The 19853-nt window shown below is 39.2% G+C and overlaps 1 protein-coding gene across 1 annotated transcript in view; it reads right to left on the reverse strand.

Moving 5' to 3' along the window:
* The window catches only part of LRBA (LPS responsive beige-like anchor protein), a 1658631-nt gene that overhangs the window by 1263345 nt on the left and 375433 nt on the right, over positions 1-19853 (reverse strand). Inside the window, 1 exon segment of the mRNA XM_029605291.1 lies at positions 9082-9274. Within this exon segment, the coding sequence (XP_029461151.1) occupies positions 9082-9274 (193 nt within the window).

Consider the following 19853-nt stretch of genomic DNA (forward strand, 5'->3'; position numbering starts at 1 on the left):
GGGAAGAGGGATAGTGATAGGGAAGTTCCCTCTCAGTCCGCTCCAATAAAGGACTGGGGAAGCCCTACTCACGTTGCTGCTCGTAATTTAAAAAATCACCCCTCCCTACGCACGGAGGTCACCCGCCCGCACATGCGCGGATATTAAAATTGGGCGCATGTGTGTGCGGGAAACCTATTTTATAACAAGTGCGTGCAGACACGTGCATGTTATAAAACAGCTGTGTCCATGTGCTCGCGCCGGGAACTATGCGCACATTTTAAAATCTACCTTTTAGTGTCCTGTTGCAGGTCTGGAGAGCCACAACCTAAGCAAAGCCTTTGGGAAAATATATCCCAGAGAGTATACTACATTGGCTGCCAGAACAAGCCCAAATCTATTTTAAAGTATTAATGCTAATATTCAATATCATTCCTTCCAGTAACCCTGGAATGATAGGTGTGACAACATAACCATATACACCCTCAGCGAACACTAAGATCTCAAAATAAAAGACTACTGACTGTACCCACAATACGGAGCACTCAGCTGATGCATGTAAGAGATCGTGTGTTTTCCATAGCAGGTTCAAAGCTATGGAACTCCCTAACTGAGATGTTACATTGGATACCAGACAGAAAGGGATTCAAATATGAGCTAAAAACATGGCTATTCAAAAATGCATATAACCTAATTAAAACATCAGAATGTAGAAAGATATTAACCAGAAGGACAAGAGATACTAATTGAAGCATGAAGAATAAACTTAACAAGAGAATGCAAGAATCAATACAACGTACTGACTGAAATGTGAAATTTATTAAATCATTTTATTTTATTTTCAGTACTTCGACCATGTTTTAGATCTTTAGTCAAATGTTTTGGAACAGTTTGTTTGATAGACATTAATGCCTGTTTATGAATACTACCCCTGTAACCCGTCATTATTTGTTGATCTATAGCTATGAATGTTTCTTTTGTAAACCATTGTGATCTTTTATTGGAACGACAGTATAAGACGTCTAAATATTCAGATTCCATAAAAATATGTGATGTGAAAATAATTATCATGCTGGTGAAATCAAATGAATACATTCTGGATCTTATGGAAATAAAAGTTAACAAAAATATAAATTTTATTGGACCAATGTTTTTGTCATCATCTGTAATTTTTGTTAACCTTTATTTTCCTGCATTCAAGTGGACTAGTATAGCTACCACACTAATTTATCCTGTATCTTACAGCTTGAAATGCCTCCCCTATTTGATTCCAACAATGAGTAAAAACAGTAGTTAAAGATATGTTTTTGTAACATAGAAACTGCACAAAAGCTCTAATGTTATGAGTGGACAAAAATATATAAACGGGTTATGCATTCACAGTCAGCTATTTTTATGTCTATATCAAGTTTCCTAGATAAATTAAAAACTATACACATTTCTCCATTTTGAGAAAGTTTGAACTTTGTAAGAGACAATTAATTATAACCACCGCTTTTCTTAGCTACATATCCTGTTATATGCTTTGAAGCGACTAACCAGCCATGTAAGGAGACAAATATTAAATATAGATTTTGTCCACTCATATCTTTGAAGCTTTTATATAATTACTATATTAGAAAAGCATATCCTTGAGTAGTTTTTACTCACGGTTAAAAGAAAAACTGATTTTGGTCACTAAGAGAACCAAGCAAGAGAAAATTTTCAAGTAAGATCCAGGATATACTCATCCATTTGATTTTGCCAGCATTATGGTTTATTATACATATGATGCTTTAATGGAATCAGTATACTCTACAGCAGGGGTAGGCAACTCCGATCCTGAAGGGCCACAAACAGGTCTAGTTCTCAGGATACCCACAATGAACATGAATGAGACATTTGTATACTGTGCAGGTAATGTATGCAAACCACCTCATGTATATTCATTGTGGATAGCCTAAAAACCAGACCAGATTGTAATGCTTCAGGACCCAAGTTGCCTATCCCTGCTCTTCAGGATACATAAACTTAAAGGAATTTGCTTTCATTATTGCTGTTTAGTAGTCAGATAAGGCACTGTAATTACCGTTACATAAATTGCCAAAACATGGCCATTTTGGGTTTTTATATTTGCGTTTTTAATGTATAACTGGGTTTTGCATTTTTTATGTCTCACTTTTTCAAGTTCTAGTATTTCTAGATGCAACTGTGTGATATGTTTTCATGATAAATTAAGATTTTTATAATTCTATTAATAAAACTGATTTTATTCATAACATTTTTAATCTTTACATATTTCATAACCATCCTTCCTTTTAGCTTTTTCTACTCTGTAATTATATTTCATACCTTTTTTGTAATGTACCTATCTTGCCAATGCTCAAAATAAATAATTGTTTCACGGTATAAAATAAACTACCTGAGAGTAGATTAGATCACAGTCAGTTGACAGCACATTATATAGAAATATTTAATCTTGTAGAAAAACACTTATTTTACAAAGTAAATTCTACAAAATGAACCTGATTTTAACAAGAATTTACACACTTAAATTGGGTTTTACACGTGTTATTTAAGCATGTAAGTGAGCTTTTGAAAACTGCTACATTAGTTACATTTACACATGTAAATCTTTGAAAATACACTCAAATGTGTATATCCATACTACAATTACAAGCAAACACTGAAATTGTGTATGCAATGTGTCATCAGAAATGTATACATACAATTATATATATCAGAATACACACTACAAGAAATAAAAAAAATATCATTCTCATGCAAGAATCATCTATATTATGCATGTTATCTAAGGACAAACAAAAATCCTTAGTTCCCCTGATTGTTAGAGCCTTAATTCACTAAAATCTCTATAAAGCAAAATTCAAAGGTGCGCCAACAATTAGTAACAGAAGAAAAATCTGCCCCAGACAAAACTTAATATCTTCTAAACCTTCCCAAATCCCTGTTTTACATCATGGAAAAAAAACAATATATTAGGACAAATATCTCCAAATATTTCACCATTTATGCGGCTCATGAATTCTGTAGAATAGAGGCCCCAATGCTTTCTTTAATTTTATACCTATAGAAAAATAAATCTTACCATACAGCTTTTTAAATAACCTGGAGTTTGTATCTGATTAGATACAAAATATCTCATTTTTTCTATTAAAAAAAAAAGTGCTTTAGGCACACTAGAACATTTGCACTACTATACCATGACAGTCAAACACAACATTTTATCCAAAAGATGCACCTCAGCTACCAAATAAAATCACTTCTTTCCCAGGTCATTCAAAACATTTTAGCAACATGTGTGACTGTATTCTGTAAATCATGCTTTTCTTTCAAAACCAAGGAAATCTGAAAGGTCATACAGGCCACTTGTCAACCACCCTTCATCTGTTTCCTGTTATTAACCAAATAATTAAGACTAGTCATTGGAAAAATAATGGATCCAGGCACATTTAACATGAGACTTGCAGACCCAATCATACTTGGTATAAAAGCTGCTGGAAAGATCAGCTCTGAAATTAGGTCAACACAAACTTCTCCTCAGAGCATGCTATTAGAAAAAGTAAGCTATCACCTATGGGTTTTTATTGATGCATTTTTCAAACATTAACAACTTTTCTGTAACACAGATCACACAGATTAACCCTGCCTCAGAAATGAAACCAAGCTTCTCTCCCCTAAATATGCAATGCTGTTCGTTATAGAAATGAGAATATATAGCATGCAATAGCATCATTTTGAAAAACAGTAAAAAAAAAAATGCAAGGAACACAGCCCAAAATAAATTGTGTAAATAAAAGAAAGCATTTTAAATAAAAATGGTAAAAGCTTGAATTGTGCGCTTTTGAATCCTTCAGAGTACAGTAACAGGATCAGTGCAATTATGCTAGAAAAGCAGATACTGCTTATAAAGTGTAGTGCAGGGGTGGGAGGAGAGAGGTACAGTGACAAACAGCCTCCCTGCTGCAAAGGTGGCAGGAAATCTATCAAACTGGACAATAAAATTGCAATTGAGTTTCTTTGGCTTTTTATAGCAGATGCGTGTATCTTGATGTGGAGCTCTGCAAAACCTATCCAATTCTGTAACACTAGTTCTTTATCTGAGAAAGGTGGTGTAAATTAGTGGTGAGGTGGTGCAAAGACATTAACTGAAATGAATAAGCATCAGCAGCACATAATTACAGGTGAAGGAAAAATCTGTGTACTGCATTTTCCCCCTAAAAGAAATGATCCTGGGCCACTTCAAAGAGTAACATTATCAACAATCAAATTAATTAAAAAATAAAATCTATCCAACATGTACCTTTAAAAACAAGTGTTAAAAATGCATACATAAAACGAACAGCAGAAGCAGTTTTCTCTGAAGAAACAATCTGTGTGGTTTCAGAAGCTCATGTTCTGCAACAGCTATCTTGCTGGTCTTTTAAAAAGGTATCAACCTACACAGATTCCAATTTACACCAGGACCAATATGGCTACAAGAATTCTACAACCACTATGTACAGACATATCTACAGTAAGAGACATTCCCTGTTCCATAGAGTTTACAATCTAATCAGGACGAGCATAAATGATAAAAAAATATAATATGTAAAAAGTATTAAAGAAGTCCTTGAGATTTTAAAGTATTTTCAAAAATTTAAGTTTTTAAACTTGATTTGAACATGGTCAAAGAGGAAGCATGATGCACCACCTCAGGAAGTCTAGGCTTACAGCAAAGCAAGGTGAAAAGCATGAAACTGGAGCTGGCGGTGGAGGAGAAGAGCAAAGACAAGAGTGACTTGTCTGATGAATGGTGTTCATGAACAAGGGTGCAGGGAGAGAGGAGATAAGATAGGTAATGAGGAGCTGCAGAAAATGCATTTCTAGGAGAGTAAGAGAAGCATGAACTATATGCAGGAGCAGACAGGGAGCTAATGTAGTGACTTGAGAAGCGTGGTTACATGGTCATAGCTTACACTCAAGATAAGTTGTGCAGTTGAATTTTAGTTTGCAATAAAGAAAGATGGTTCAGCATGAGGCCAGTGAAGACCAAGATCGAAACAGGAGGCAGTAAGAGTAGATAAGCATTCTAGTAGAACACTCAGAAAGGAAGGGACAGATGTTAGCGATGTTATAGAAGAAGAATTAATACACTTTAGCAGTGTTTTGGATATGTGTAGAGAAGGAGAAACAGGCATTAAAGATCACCTCAAAGCCTCAGGCCAAGGGAACTAGGAGAATTCTCTTGTGGCATGGAGTAGCCACCTAGTGGTTAGAACAGCAGGCCAAGAACCATTTTTGCCATTCAAGGTGTGGGTTTGAAGACCGAAGGAACAACAAAGCAGAACTCGTGGAACAAACTCAAGAATATGGCGATAATTTATCTTCTATAGTATGTTTAATAATGCCAATATCCCCTGAAGAAGGACGGGCAGACAAACATGTACATGTTGGGAGTTTTATAGCGATTCAACATTAACAGAAGGGTGAAAGCATTCATTCTCGCATGAGTCGAAATTTTACAGCGATTTAACACCAACAGAAGGGTGAAGGTATTGATTCTCGCATGGTTTGTAAGTTTTCAGACTACACAAGGAGGTAAATATTCATAACGATATTAAGAGTGAAGCATCATTTTATGAAGGCTATAAAAAAATATATTCTTACTTTTTGGGACTAATTTATTTAAGAAAAATTCTAAAAAAATACATTTATGGAGGTGGTTGGAAGTTAATAATTATACTCACTAAGAAGTGCGGGGACACCTATACTAACATATGAAATTTTCAATCCATCCCCAAAAAAACATTTTTTCTTTTTAAAAAAAATAGATATTACAGTTGTCATTGAATAAGGAAGTACACAGAATGCATGGTATAAAATAAGTACACTTCATAAATAAAACAATAAGATCATAATTAAAAATTTTGATGCAGTGATTGGACAATATTGTCCCCCCTTTTTTTTTTTTTAATTTATTATAATTATAGATCACTGTTTTGTGGTTGAGTAGATTTCTGGCAAGAACCAGATATGCCAGGGTTCAATTTTAATGGCACTGAAACTCTGACTTTGGACAAGTCACTTCACCCTCCACTGCCTAAGATACAAACCTAAGGCCTTATTTACTAAGCATTTTTCCCCATAGAGTCAGAACGGGAGAATAGGCTTATTAAATCAGGCCCTCAGAATGCAAGACCTCTTGGGACAGGGAAAATACCTATGGTACTTGGATTTAACTTGCCTCGCGCTACTAATGAAAAAGACGTGAGCTAAATATATAAATAAAATAAATAAGGATGAGTGCACCATCCACAGAGACAGAAAAAGCAGGATCAGAGGAAGGAGATTTTGATGGTGTAGGGGGGAGGGGAAGACAATAAGTTAAGTTTTAGCCATGTTAAGTTTAAGGTGGAGAGTCATCCAGGAGGCAATGTCAGACAAGCAGGCTGAAATTCGGGACTGGATTTATGATGAAATTAATGGTGTAGAGAGAAAGACATGGGAGTCATCAGCTTACAAATGGCACTGAAAGTCAAGGGTGGAAATTAGAGTGCCAAACAAAGAAGTGTAGATGAAACTAAGAGGACTCAGGGCAGAGTCTTGAGACACATGCAATAGCAGTGAAGGAGGAACTACCAGAGAACAAACAGTAGAAGTATGATAGGAGAAGTAAAAAGAAAACCAGGATAAAGCAGAGTCCTGAAATCCAATCAAGTAGAGCATGTCAAATACAGCAGATAGACCAAATAGGATGAGAAATGAGCATAGGCCCTTGGCCATGGAGAAGTCACTGGAGACTTTCACGAGAGCAGTTTCTGTGGAATGTAGAGGGCAAAAGCTAAACTGGAGCAGATCTAGAATGGCTTGAGAAAAAAGTCAAGACAGCGGAGATGAACGGCAAATTCAAACAGTTTGGATGAAAAAAGGGAGGAGGGAGATGTGATGATAGTTAGCAAGGCAGGTAGGGTCTAGGTGAAGGGTTTTTGAGGAGCAGTGTGATCATAGCATGTTTGAAGGAAGAGGGGACAGAGTGGAAAGTGATCAGCTGAGGATGTGACAGATGGAAGGGATAATTGCAAGGAAGAGAGAAATGAGAAGTCAGGTGGCAATGGGGTCAGAAAAAAGAAGAGAGTTCATCCAAGATGAGAAAATGTCTGGATTCCTCCTCCACAATTTCAGAAAAAGAAAAAAGTGTGGCAGGTAAGAAAATGTCAGAGGTGGTACTCTAAGAAAATTAACTATTAATATTGTCAGTCTTTCCATGGAAATAGTCAACCATAGCTTGGGAGGATAGCAAAGAAGGGATGGGAGGCGAGCATGGCAGAGAGATGGTGAAGATTGAAAGAAAGTATGCTTGTCACAGGGACATCAATTTTGCTTAGCAAGTGTAACAGCAAACCGGAAGAAGGTGAGCATGAATTTGAAATGAAGTCAATATTTAATATAAACAGTACATATGCTCTAATACTAAAATTAAATCATTATTCTTTGTAACTGAATTAACCAATTGCTATTCCAATCCATGTTCTTATCCCAAATTATATCGATACATAATTTAGCTAATGCTTCCATACTGGCCACTCTGCAAGTCATAATGGAAAAGGATATTTGCTGGCTCTTTGCTCATCATCTGGTGAATGATTTAGGTTTCTCAGGCTTGCCTCTCAATTAACAGTCAATTGTCTTGTGGAAATGTGAACAAAAGAAGAAAATGAAGGGAAACAATTTGACAGGTTTGCATGGGGGGACAGCACACCTACTGGTGCCAGAAGGCTACAGTATGTGTTGGGGTTCCACATGGAGGACATGTACAACGTACATACTGTGATACTTTTGACAAGGCGTATGCATTCACATGCATTAGTTAAATAGCGTGTTGTGGAGGCTACGGAGTAGATGAGGTACTGAGGCTATCCAGGAGATGACATTTCCCTTTCCCCATCGTTTTTTTTATGGGCTCATACATTAGTGTAGAAATAAAGGTCAAACAAGTTGTCCGTGATATTTTATTAGACTTCATATATTTGCAATTACATTTTGAGATTTAGGTCCCCTTTTCAGGTTAATGCAAAACCTGCTGAAAGAAGGATAGCTATCAAAAGGAAGTCACAAATATATATATAAATCAGTCCAATAAAAAGTTATCACCCACAATATGTGAGTTGATATTTCTTTGGAACTAAAAAAATCAATGTATGAAAATCAAACTGGGTCAACATCACATATGATAGTTCTTCACACATATCACTAAAAATATGCCACTGCTGATGCAAAGGGTCCAAATCCTGAGTAGAAAACCTTACATGTCAGTCTGTAAAGGTATCATACACAATTATTTTGCTTTCTCCCAATAAAGGGTTCAATATGATTAGCAGAACAAGGAAATGTAGTTTCATACATATAGTCTTAGCAATTCAAACTGCAATTATAGCTCAGCCATGCCACCTTGTGGAATCTTGAAAGTATGATCATTTATTAACTATTCCAACCAAGGAATAGCTATTTTAAGACTTTTTCTTAGAATATACATTCAGGGTCATAACATCCACTGACCAGATGACGAAAATGATTTGTGAATGATTTAAGATGATTCAAACCGACTCGTGCCTATGTCAGGAAACATTTTGCTTCCTTTTATTTCTTTACTTTTCACTTTCCTTTATTCATACACTTTTTTTTGGCTGATTGCTATTGAATGTTGTCCTGACACACACCGTACCAACAAAACACTTGTATCCCAAAGATAAGTAAGCAGGGTGCTCCACAGCAGCCCAGTCTCTTCATTTTCAGCAAACATTATTGATGCTGTCACAGGCAGTATCATCAAGAAGCTTCATTTGTAAAAAACACATTTCCATTCTCACCTCTCCCCAGATGTGGACAATAACTGAGTACTGAAACATCCTAGTCAAAAAGGTAGCCAAATAAGTTAAAAAAAACAGACATGGACAGAGATTTTTAACAATCACCTGTAAGTCAAGACTTCAAATTCTGGTACAACAGACTATTCCACCTGACTGCCTTAGATTTAAAGTTCCTGATTCAGTGATGTGATATAAAATATCTGGGGATACTGTAAACTCATTTTTATTGTAATGCTTTATAGAAGACGTTCACCTTTGAATGCGTGATTGATAAGGTGTCCACCCATACACGCCAGCCACCCCACTCATATTTGACAGCATGGTAGAGTAAAATCCGAAAAATGGCATACACCATTTCTGTTATCTTCTGCTCATCTGAGTTCTTAGGGTTGAAATAGCAAAGGGAAAGCATCCATTCCTGCCACACAGAGCATTGCAGCAAACTCCTGGAAAATAATGAAAAAGTATAGATTATATAGACATATCGCTATATATAATGTATGTACCTGTGGAATTAGAACTCAAGAAGATCATCTACATACAAGATTACAAGAGGCACAGATTCTGCAAATCTCAAATGAGATTTCATACAGCATGAAACTATTGCACAAACACCTACAAAATTAAAGACTAAAAAAAAAACAAAAGAAAAAGCCAGCTAGCACTTTTCTAGGAAGGCATCTCACTACTATTTAATCAATATAGTTTGTATGTAGTTCAATGCAAAGATAGGCCTTAACCTAATTTCATTTAGAAAAACTGGCCTTACAAAATCATCTCAGTATGTCTCCCCCTCGCCATTAACATTTGCACCAATCTTCCATTTTCATACAAATTTCTGCCTTAGAATCCAAGATGGTGCCTGCCCTCCGGTGGTAGATGCACTCTGACCAAAGGCTATTAAAATCTGCTCTTCCTACCTTTATTGATATGTAAGCAAAACGGGAAGATTTGACCCTACCCCTGTGAGCTTCTTAAGTACCCAGTTTTCTGCACGGACCAGTTTTTCATCTGCTGGTGCTTCTGCACCTGTAGGTTTGTTGGTAGGGGCAGCTGATGTTGAAACAGCCAAAAATCAACATTTGCTCTAATTTTTTCTATGGCTGTGTTTGCAAAATATTGTTTGAGTGCTATGTAATGTACAAATGTGTGCGCAGTGTTCTTTAAAACATTTTAATGTATGTGCTGTTTTCTTATGTCCATCTGTTTCACAATTTGTGTGTGCATGCATGTCTTATAGGAACATTGGGTGCAACCCAAGACACACATTTTTTTAGTAAAAGGGCTCCATTCCTTCCCATCTGAACCATTTGGCCCTTTCTTCCACCAACATGGCAAATGTTTGGTTCCTGATTTGAATTCTATAGCCCCGTGAAGGGGCAGGGTGGGGGAACAATAACAAGTCTCCAGCAGCAGGAGGTCCGGAGCCCATTTTCAGTTCAGAGACTAGCAACATAGTGAGGATTCTTCAGCAAACAACCGAATTGGAAGCTGAGCATAAGAAAGAACTGAATCTCCTAGCTGGAATATAGAAGAACAAGACACTGGGAGGTCTAGCTTGGTTTCCTGCAGCAGAACAGGTCGTGAACAAATGAAAAAGTGTCTTCATCAGACCTAAAATTATCACACTTGAAGTCTGGCTGGTAACTGCCAAGACAGACTGAAGTGTCAGGTCACATATCTGATTTATACAGCACTACAGAGGAAATCCAGGCCAGGTTTCTGTACAGTCTCAAGCTTTGAGGAATAATTCATAAAAAAAATGTAGTTTTTGAAAGTCAAGTATCTTCAGGTAACGGATTCTTCACTATTCTTCATGGGACGTTGGAAAAAGTAAGTTTGTTTTTTGTAAACAGAATTCCCCATGGATAGCAGGATGAATTGGCCATGACATGCAAGTGAAGTCATCTGATGGCACTGAACTGACATCTCTCTAGCTCAGAAGTTTTATTACTTAGCGAGCACAGACATTCCTGTACACGCGCTGCCTCATCAATTGTAGAGTTTAGTTTTAGTGAAATAGTCAACTATCCAGGGAAGCTGGCAGATATTAAGCATGGCCAATTTATCCTGCCATCTACAGAAGCCCCATTTACAGTAAGCAAATTTGTTTTCTCCACAAACAGCAGGGCTGAATTAGCTATGACTCATGAAGAGTCCCCAAGCTGAGGGTTGCGTGGCAGAGCACTTACTGAATAAGCAACCCAGACTCTATGGAAAGTGCACTACTGAAATTGCTTGCCCAAAGTTACTGTTGCTTCTTGAGACATTATGCAGACAGTAGTGGGATGAGAAGGTGTTAACTGATGACCAAGTTGTAGCTTTGAAAATGTCTGATTAAGATGGCTCTTAAGCGAGCTATTGATGTAGCAATGGCTCTTACTTGATAAACCTTGACAGAGTCAATGATCTGAAGGTCTGCCAGAGCACAACAATGTACAATACAGTCTGCTAGCCACTTAGATAATGTGCATTTGGTAATGGCCACACCCAGTCTGTTAGGATCATGGGACACAAAGTTGAGATGCCTTACGATGTGGTTGAGTTTCTTCAGGTAATAGGCTAAGACGACTCCTTTACAGTCCAGTAAATGGAAGACCTTCTCCTGTTTATTCACGAGGTCTTAGAAAGAACATGGGCAAAACAGCAACTTCATTCAAATGAAATGCAGAAACCATTTTAAGTAGAAACTTAGGATGGATGCAGAGCACCATCCTTTTGTGGAAGAACTGTAGGTATGGAGAATAGGAAACCAATGCGTGTAGCTTGCTGACTTTTCTAGCCAAAGTAGTAACTAAAAATACTACTTTTCATGTAAGAAGCTTGAAGGAAGTGGACTCCAATGGCTCTTAGGAAGGTTTCATCAGCTGTGCTAAGACAACATTAAGATATGATGTCAAAGGTGGCTTCACAACCAAAGGTCTCATATGCCAGAGGCCTCCCCCCCTTTTTTTTTTTTTTTTTAGTTTATCATCTTTGTTTGTCATTGCCAGAAACAGGATGGTCCAAGAAAACAAACCGGTAACCGATCCAAGATGGCTGACAGCAAACACACAACAGGGTGTAATTGGTAAATGGACTTTATTATCTCTTGCCCCAAGAGATAATAAAGTCCATTTACCGATTCCACCCTGTTGTGTGTTTGCTATTGCCAGAAACAGTACATGTGACAAAAATACAGTTAGTACCCCTGCATCTAGAAAATACCAAAATGGAACAAACAATTATCAATGTTAGAATTACAACAGTAATAGACAATAAAGAAGCAGCGTTCGTCACAGCACAAAGAGTTACTTCTTACACCAATCAAAAAACTGTTTCCACAAGCCTTTTATGAACTTCTAATATCAACGGATGGATGGAGACAGTTTTTCCATCCACTTGAGGGTAATAAACAGCAATGGCACTGAGATGCACTGACAGCATATTGAGGCCCGAATAAGAGAGGGAGAACAAATACTGAAACAGATCTTTTGGAGCACAGGGGGGCCTGCCTGACACCAAGAGGAAAAATACTTCCACTTAAAGACACATGCTCTTCTGGTAGATAGCTTCATGATCAAGATCACAATTTCCTCAACCTCTTTAGACGGTGAAAATGAGGAGACTATCATGTGCTCAACCTCCAATTCTGTCAAGTTGAGGAAGAGAAGGCTTAGATAGCAGATGACCTTCCTCTTGAGGTAAGAGAACCACACATGTCTGGGCCAAGTTAGAGGAATGATAAGACATGCCCAATCTGAGTACTTTCTGCACCATCCTCATCACTAGTGGAAGTGGAGGTAAAGCCTACAGATCTGTATCCTACTTGAGAGGAAAGCATCCAGAGCAGATCGGAACTTTTTTTTTTTTTTGGGAAGAATGGAGCAAAGTTTGACAACTTTCTTGTTGCTTTCTGATGCAAAGTAGTCGATTGATGGGTGACACAAGATGTCAAATAGCATATTTGCCACATCTTGGTCCAGAGACCATTTATGCAGTTAAAAAACCCTGCTGAAGCAATGTGGTAGCATGTTGGAGATGCCAGGAAGGTAAGTTGCGTGAAGAAAACCTCCGTGAACGAGAGCCCACTCTCAAATCTTGGAAGAGGGCCCAGGACTCTGTGCTCCCTTGCTTATTCACAGGGGTGGCTTGACCTATCAGGGCTTCAGGCATGCCCCGGAGGGTCAGTCCAGCCAATCACATGGTTAGCGATAGTTGCAGTGGCTCTATGCCTGCAGGACTACTACAACCATCCCCGGGCCTCAGCTGTGCTTTTCCCTTGGTGGAAGTCTCCTCCAAGGATTTCCAACATTGAAGTTTCCTGTGGTGGTGGTGGCTTCCTATTCTTCTTTCTTCTATCTCGGACTTGCCCCCCCTCCACCCACCACCGCCACATTTACCATGAAGGCAGGAAACATTGAAGCTGCCTCCCTTCACAGCTTGGGTTCTCTCACTCCCTTCGGGAGGCAGGTGGTAGGCCTCCCACTGCTGCTTCACCATCGGGTCCATGCTGCATGCTTTATGCTCCTCTGCCATGGGTCCCCTAGACCTCGAGCTGTATCAAAAAAACAAAACAGTATCGAGGCTTACAGCCTGCCCCTTCCTAAGGCAAGAATGCCTCCTTCCACAGTAACAGGCAGCCAGTTCACTGGGACTCTGTTAACCAAGGGCTTTGCCTGCATCCCCACTAAACCACTGTGAGTAAAAACCTTTTTAAAAAAAAATAGGTTGCTGCTACTGCCCTTGCATTTCTTGGGGAGTGGGGAGAGTGTGTGAGTGATCCAGTCAGAGGGTGTGTAACTTTATGTATGTAAGCATGTGCAACTCTGCATGTGAGAAAATCTGTGCAAGACTGAGCATTTGTGTGTCAGCATATGAGAAAGTATAAGAGACTGAGCATTTGTTAGTGACCATCTGAAAAAGTATGATGCTGTTTGTGTGTGTCAGTGAGCATGTATATATGTCAGTAAGTTTGTGACTGTGTGAGAGTGTTCTGTGGGAGTGAACATGTAAGTGTGTATCAGTGAGTATGTGAGAGTGTGTGTATATGACAGCAAGAGGAGATGGGATAAACAGAGGATCCATAGTAGCTAAAGGACAGAAATGAAGAAAAGAGGTAACCTGCAAGGAACAGCAGCTATTACCCTAAAGAAATAAACTTTCTGGGCAGACTGGATGGACCATTTGGATTTTTCACTACTGTTATTCATTGTGTTAACCAGTCTTGGGGTGAGACATGAGGCCAACCATTTGACTGGATGGAAAGGAGTCTGCAGTTCATTTTGCTCATTCCTGGTCTAGGGGGTGTGGTGGTCTTAGTTTAGAAAAAAGTAGAATTTGTTAGATATTTTGGCTCCAGATCACGTAAGGACCTCTCAAGTGTTGGCTTGGCATGCTTTTGGGAGCTGTTGAAATATGTGCTGCACAGACAGAGCACAAGGGTGTCAGACATATAACCCATGGGCCTATTTTGAAAAAATCCCCCGGATAGCTATTTTCCTACAATCTGCCCCTGCTTATTTATGTAGTACATTACTTCTTGATTATTGGTTTGGATCAGATTTCTCTTTCCGTGAACACAATGTCGAACAGCTCATAGCTCTAAAAGCTTAATCAGGAACAGATTTTCCATTGTCGACCAAGTCCCTTGAGTTCTGAAGAAGTCTGTTCACCCTATCCTCAGATGGATGTGTCTGTCGTCAGCATTACCTGAAGGGGTAGGACCAAAACCATTGGCTCCAATGCAGGAACCTTTTAATTTCTGTGGCTACCTTTTATGTGATGTAACAAAGGCTGATGCAGCTGATTCCACTGAGAGCTGTGGCCCCCCATTGGAGAACTCATGTTTTGGCACAAAAGGAGGACCACATGCAATGCTGCAGTCATGGGTCAGAGGACAACCAGGATTACTTGGGCCAGGACTTTATCTCATTGCAGCAAGTTCTGGACTTGCATTTGGAGGCAAATCACCTGTTCCAATGGCAGGAATGCTCTTTCTTCCAATGAGTCTTTCCATGCTTCAATGAGCTCAATTCTCCGGAATAGGATGAGGTTTGCTTGGCAAAGCTGACTATGAAACCTAAGGACTGGAAATCCAAAATGGTATAAAGTTGAGACACTATCCCTGCATGCTCTTGTTCCGTCCTTTCTGCTCGCCACTCATATTCAACTTATATAGTTCACTGTATTTCCTTATGGTTAAGCATAAGGGTAAAGTACAAGTTTTTCCTTCTTTACCTGCTTCCTCCAAGATAGCACGCCTGATTATCACTTTGTGTGCAGAACTGAGTTGCAGACACCGAGCTCCAGTTGTATGCCGCTGTCAGGACCAGTGGGGTCTTGAACTGCTGACTCTGGAAGCTGCAGGCTAGAGTCTTCCAGGGAGGACACTAAATACAATGTGTCAAAAAAGAGGGACAGATGTCAACTAGTAAAAAAAAAAAAAGAAACCAAAAAAAAAAACAAGCTCTCCTCACAAAAACAAATCAAGTGTACTATAAGCCAGTCATAATAGGCACTACCAGCAAAACAATGCCTTCTTTGCCTTATGTATAATCGTCGACTAAGGTACAATTAATTTTGAAAACACTTTTTATGTTTTTTTTATGCAATTAAAACTTACCTTAGAAGTCTTGCTGGATTTTCAGAAGGACTTCTAAGATAAGCTTTAATTACATAAAAATTATATATTAAAACACTGTTCTTTCAAAACTAATTGTACATTAGCCAACAATTATACATAAGGCAAAGAAGGCATTGTTTTGCCAGTAGTGCCTATTATGAAAGGCTTATAGTACACCTGATTTGTTTTTTGTGAGGAGGGTGGGGTTTTTTTTGTTTGGGTTTTTTTTTTTTTTTTACTACACTCAATGCCCACCAGGAAGGGCCAGACAGGCTGTGGAGAGCTGGGAAGCAGTATTATTTCTATCCTCCAGGTATTAGGAAGTTAAACACACACCTAGTGAAGACCTCATTGGCCAAAATGGAGACCTGCCCTTGATAGCACACCTGTTTAAACCCCTAGCAAGCAGACAGTCTCTCCTGGTATAACAAATCCCTAGTTCTCTGGGATGGGTCTGTAAAAGCTGCTCTGAATCTTTGAGCTGTGTTGAATCTTACGCCTCGCTTGCCTAGTAAAGAAGCACTCTTGAATTCTTTAGTTTCTCCTGCATATTGTAAGACAGTAACCCATGGGTTTTTTGGGGGTTTTTTGTTTTGTTTATTTTTATTGTATTATTTATTTATTTTTACGGGTTTCTTTAATTAAAGCTGTCTGCAAACTGTGTCTGTTGTGTCTATGCCCTCATCAGACCCTGATAGCCACAGGAGTCTCCGGGTAGGACAAGTGGACCCCAGACTCTCTTGGCATAGAATCACCTTTGTCCTCGGACAAGCGGGTCATTCTGAAGCAGCTGAGGCTTGAAGTGTCTAGGTCCAGTTTCCTAGTCCTGACACCACTGGATGAGGTCACTCTTGATGCAACTGGAGGAAGTGGGGATAGTGCCATTCCAGAGGCTACTCATCGACGAAGTTTGTGTTCAGAGCAAGGGACACCCTGTGGCTTAAGTAGCAGAGGCAGAGATGAATTGATGTACTTCAGCAGCAGTCTTGCAAGGGAAGGCATCTCAAGGTTTGCAATCTAAAATCCATTTTTCACCAATTTCCCTGCAACATCTTAAGCAATTCTACTGAGACTATTTGGGTGGCTATAGCAGATATTGTCTTATTAATTTTACCAAGGTATTTTTAGTTCCTCTTATAGATATGTTTAAAAAGTATTTGACAGGAGATCACGTGATGCAGTGAGCAGTAAAGACGTGCTCATAAGCTGCTCCGGGTGCCACCTCCCCTCCTCTGTGAACAATTTTGGAAGGATTTTGATGTGTTTGATCAGCTTTAAATATTGAGGTGGGTGAGTGACTTATTAGAGATTCAGCTTATCTACTTAGTATGCCCACTAGAGGCCTCAGAAAAGAGAAAGAAAGAAAAAAGTAAGATGGCCGAGTCAAAGATGGCAACAGACTGCAGAGCAGGCTGGGCTTGACAATGTGGCCATTGTGTGAGAAATTACAACATGTGTTATTGCAGTTATGGACAGCAAGTTTGACAAATTAAATACCTCGGTTGTCATCACTGATGCCAAGCTGTCGGATTTCACTCACCTGTTCATAGAAATAAAGGCTGGAGTGCACAATAATGCAATGCAGGGGCTGGAAGAATGGGTGGTGGGCCTGGAACACAGTGTAGGCAGCGCAGTCAAAGATTGATGATTTAAGAAAATCACAGCCACCACAACAGTTTAAGAGAGCTGGGTGTAGCAGAGAATATCCCAGAGTCTAAGCTCATGGAGATCTTTACTACATGGCAACTGCAGGAGTTGCGCTAAACCAAGAAATGTCCTCAATAAAATCTGAGAGAGTGCATCATGCTGGTGCCAGACAAGCTGCGCATCTTAAAAGTCTTCAGAGCCTTGCCAATGTTATGACATGAAGATGTGAAAGTGCTGATTCTGCAAAGTGACTATTCTGCAAAATTGGCAGCAAAGTGTCGTGATATGGCGCCATTCTGCTCATTTAGTCAGGAAAAAAAATTCATGCTATCATTTCCAGCTACCTTGCACTTTCAATGGGATGGACAACAGCAGAAATCTGAAATGGCATCAGCTACTAAAACCTTTTTGTAAACTAACGATCCAACCAGGATGGCACCCTGAATGTGTTGCTCAGTACTATATTATACTGGGCAGTAGGTAAGTTGATTGCCACATTCTGAGAGTTCAGGTTTGTGGATCCCAGACATTGCTGGTTAATTCTCAAGTTGTTTGGTTTGGAGTTGGACCCACTGCACGAGTTTTGTTTTGTGGTCTGTCTGTCTCATTCAGGAGGCGTTGACTTTGGAATCCTTGTGTGGGGAAGAAAACAGTTTCTGCAAGTGCAGATAACTGAATGAGTGAGCACAGAGTATTTGGATCTGAAGAGTTTCTGTTTGCAGCATATCTTTTCCATTTTTTCCACTGTATGTGAAGCGATTGAGGATCAGAATTTGCAATTTTACAAAAGGAAAACTATTTAAGGCTTCTGGGACCAAATTTAGTTCCTTCAATGGTTTTTGTTTGGGGAATGTTAAACCTAACATTATATGGGAGATGAAGGATGCCTGGACTAAGAGCATGGAGTGTAAGGAGGCTGAGAGAATGTGTGTGCTTTTGGTATATGCAAGAGTGATAAAGATACTGAAAGCTGTGTTTTTGTGGCGGGGGAGTGGTACCTAAATGCACATGGCTGTGTGGTTGGGTGTGTAGAATATGGATGTGAAGCCTGAAGTTGTGGCAAGAACTGTGTTTGTGGGGTTGACATCGTGAAGAGGTGGGGGAAGGGTAGGCGAGGGCAGTTAGAAGCTGGGGGAAGGCAGAAGGGAATATGTTCATGAAAAGATGGCAGGATAATGCAGAATCTCTATATGATTGGGGAGCACCCATTCTCAGTAACGAAAACATTTGAGATGTATAAGTGATCTTCGCTTTATGAGTCTGGCTAGTAACAGTAAAAGGCTTTTTGTGAAAAGACAAAAGCCTTTTCACAAAAGCCTTCACTTAAAGGTCTCTCCCTATGGGATTGATTCACGCATTTCAAACTCCAATACGCTAGCTGTCCGATGCTGTAACCATAAATTCTCCTGTCAGTTGTACTTTAATACGCAACCATGCTTATTAAGTCTGTCGTAAATCCGAGTTTGTTGACTGTTATTTGTAATAATTTTTAAGTCGTTCTCAGCTTTATCTATAAGTTCTTACGAAGTTAGCCCTGTTATTTGTACCCTCTTGTTCGATGTAATTTCCAACTTTGGTTCTATGTAAACTGACGTGATATGTACCAGTACATGAGCATCGGTATATAAAAGCCTATAAATAAATAAATAAATAACATAACATAACTACTTGGGATGTTGCCACGGTAGGGTCCCCTATTAAACAGAGGAAAATCTTGACTGTGCTACATAAGAAAGGTGATATAGCTATGCTACAGAAACACACCTTTCAATGGAAGTGCATGCCAAGGTAAAGCGGGAGTGGATGGGGGCATGTTATCCTGCTTCCACCATGGATTTGAGGAAAGCAGGAGTAGCCACTCTCTTTCATAAATCACTAGTGATTGTAGAAGAACGAGTGATCACAGTCAAGGATGGATGGTGGGTTATTTAGGTAGCGTGGGTGTTTGGTGAACAGTTGGGAATATGTTCCATTTATTCATCAAATGCATACAATCACAGATTTTTTTCAGATCTAGTAACAGATAATGGGAGTGGGGGCTATTGCTCTGATAATAGGAGGTGGCTTCAATTGTGTCATGGATTCCTCCATAGACCGGGATAGCCTGGTTCAGAATGGGGATTTAGATCCCAGTAAGGAAATACCCTTTTTATTTAACACTCTGGGTTAGTGGATGCTTGGCGAGCTTTGCATCCTGGGAATAAAGAATTCACCCATGTGTCCAGAGCTCATCATTATCAAAGCAGATTGGACTATGTTTTAATCTCAGATGCTAAATTTTCACAAGCCTAGTTAGTAGTTATTGGAAACTTTATCATCTCTGATCACATTCCAGTAATATTGGGATATAACTTTGGAAGGCGAGAAAGTACATATCAGTAGCTTATGCCATCCCACTTAGTAGAAGATGAGAGGCTTAGGGAATTTTTATACGATAAATGGGAAATGTTTGCACACTAACACTCAGCATGCTGATATGCCGCAGCTGTATTAGCACACAGCAAAGGCAGTACTGCAGGGCCACATCCTTGCATACTCTATCCATAAGAGGAAACAAACCAGGAAGAGGATTTCAGGCAACTTAATTACAAAAGAAGAAATACTGTTGGTTATTAAAAATCATAAAGCTCCTGGCCCTGATGGTTTTACAACTGAGTTTTTTAAAAAATTCTTCTACTTCAAGTGGCACATCCTTTAGAGAGCTTATTTCAGACAGAAGTGCAAGTTGATGCCCTGTCCTGAACAATGCAGGTGGCTTTAACAACAGTTATCTC

The sequence above is a fragment of the Rhinatrema bivittatum genome, chromosome 1 (genome assembly GCF_901001135.1).
Source record: "Rhinatrema bivittatum chromosome 1, aRhiBiv1.1, whole genome shotgun sequence".
In the NCBI taxonomy this organism is placed as follows: Eukaryota; Metazoa; Chordata; class Amphibia; order Gymnophiona; family Rhinatrematidae; genus Rhinatrema; species Rhinatrema bivittatum.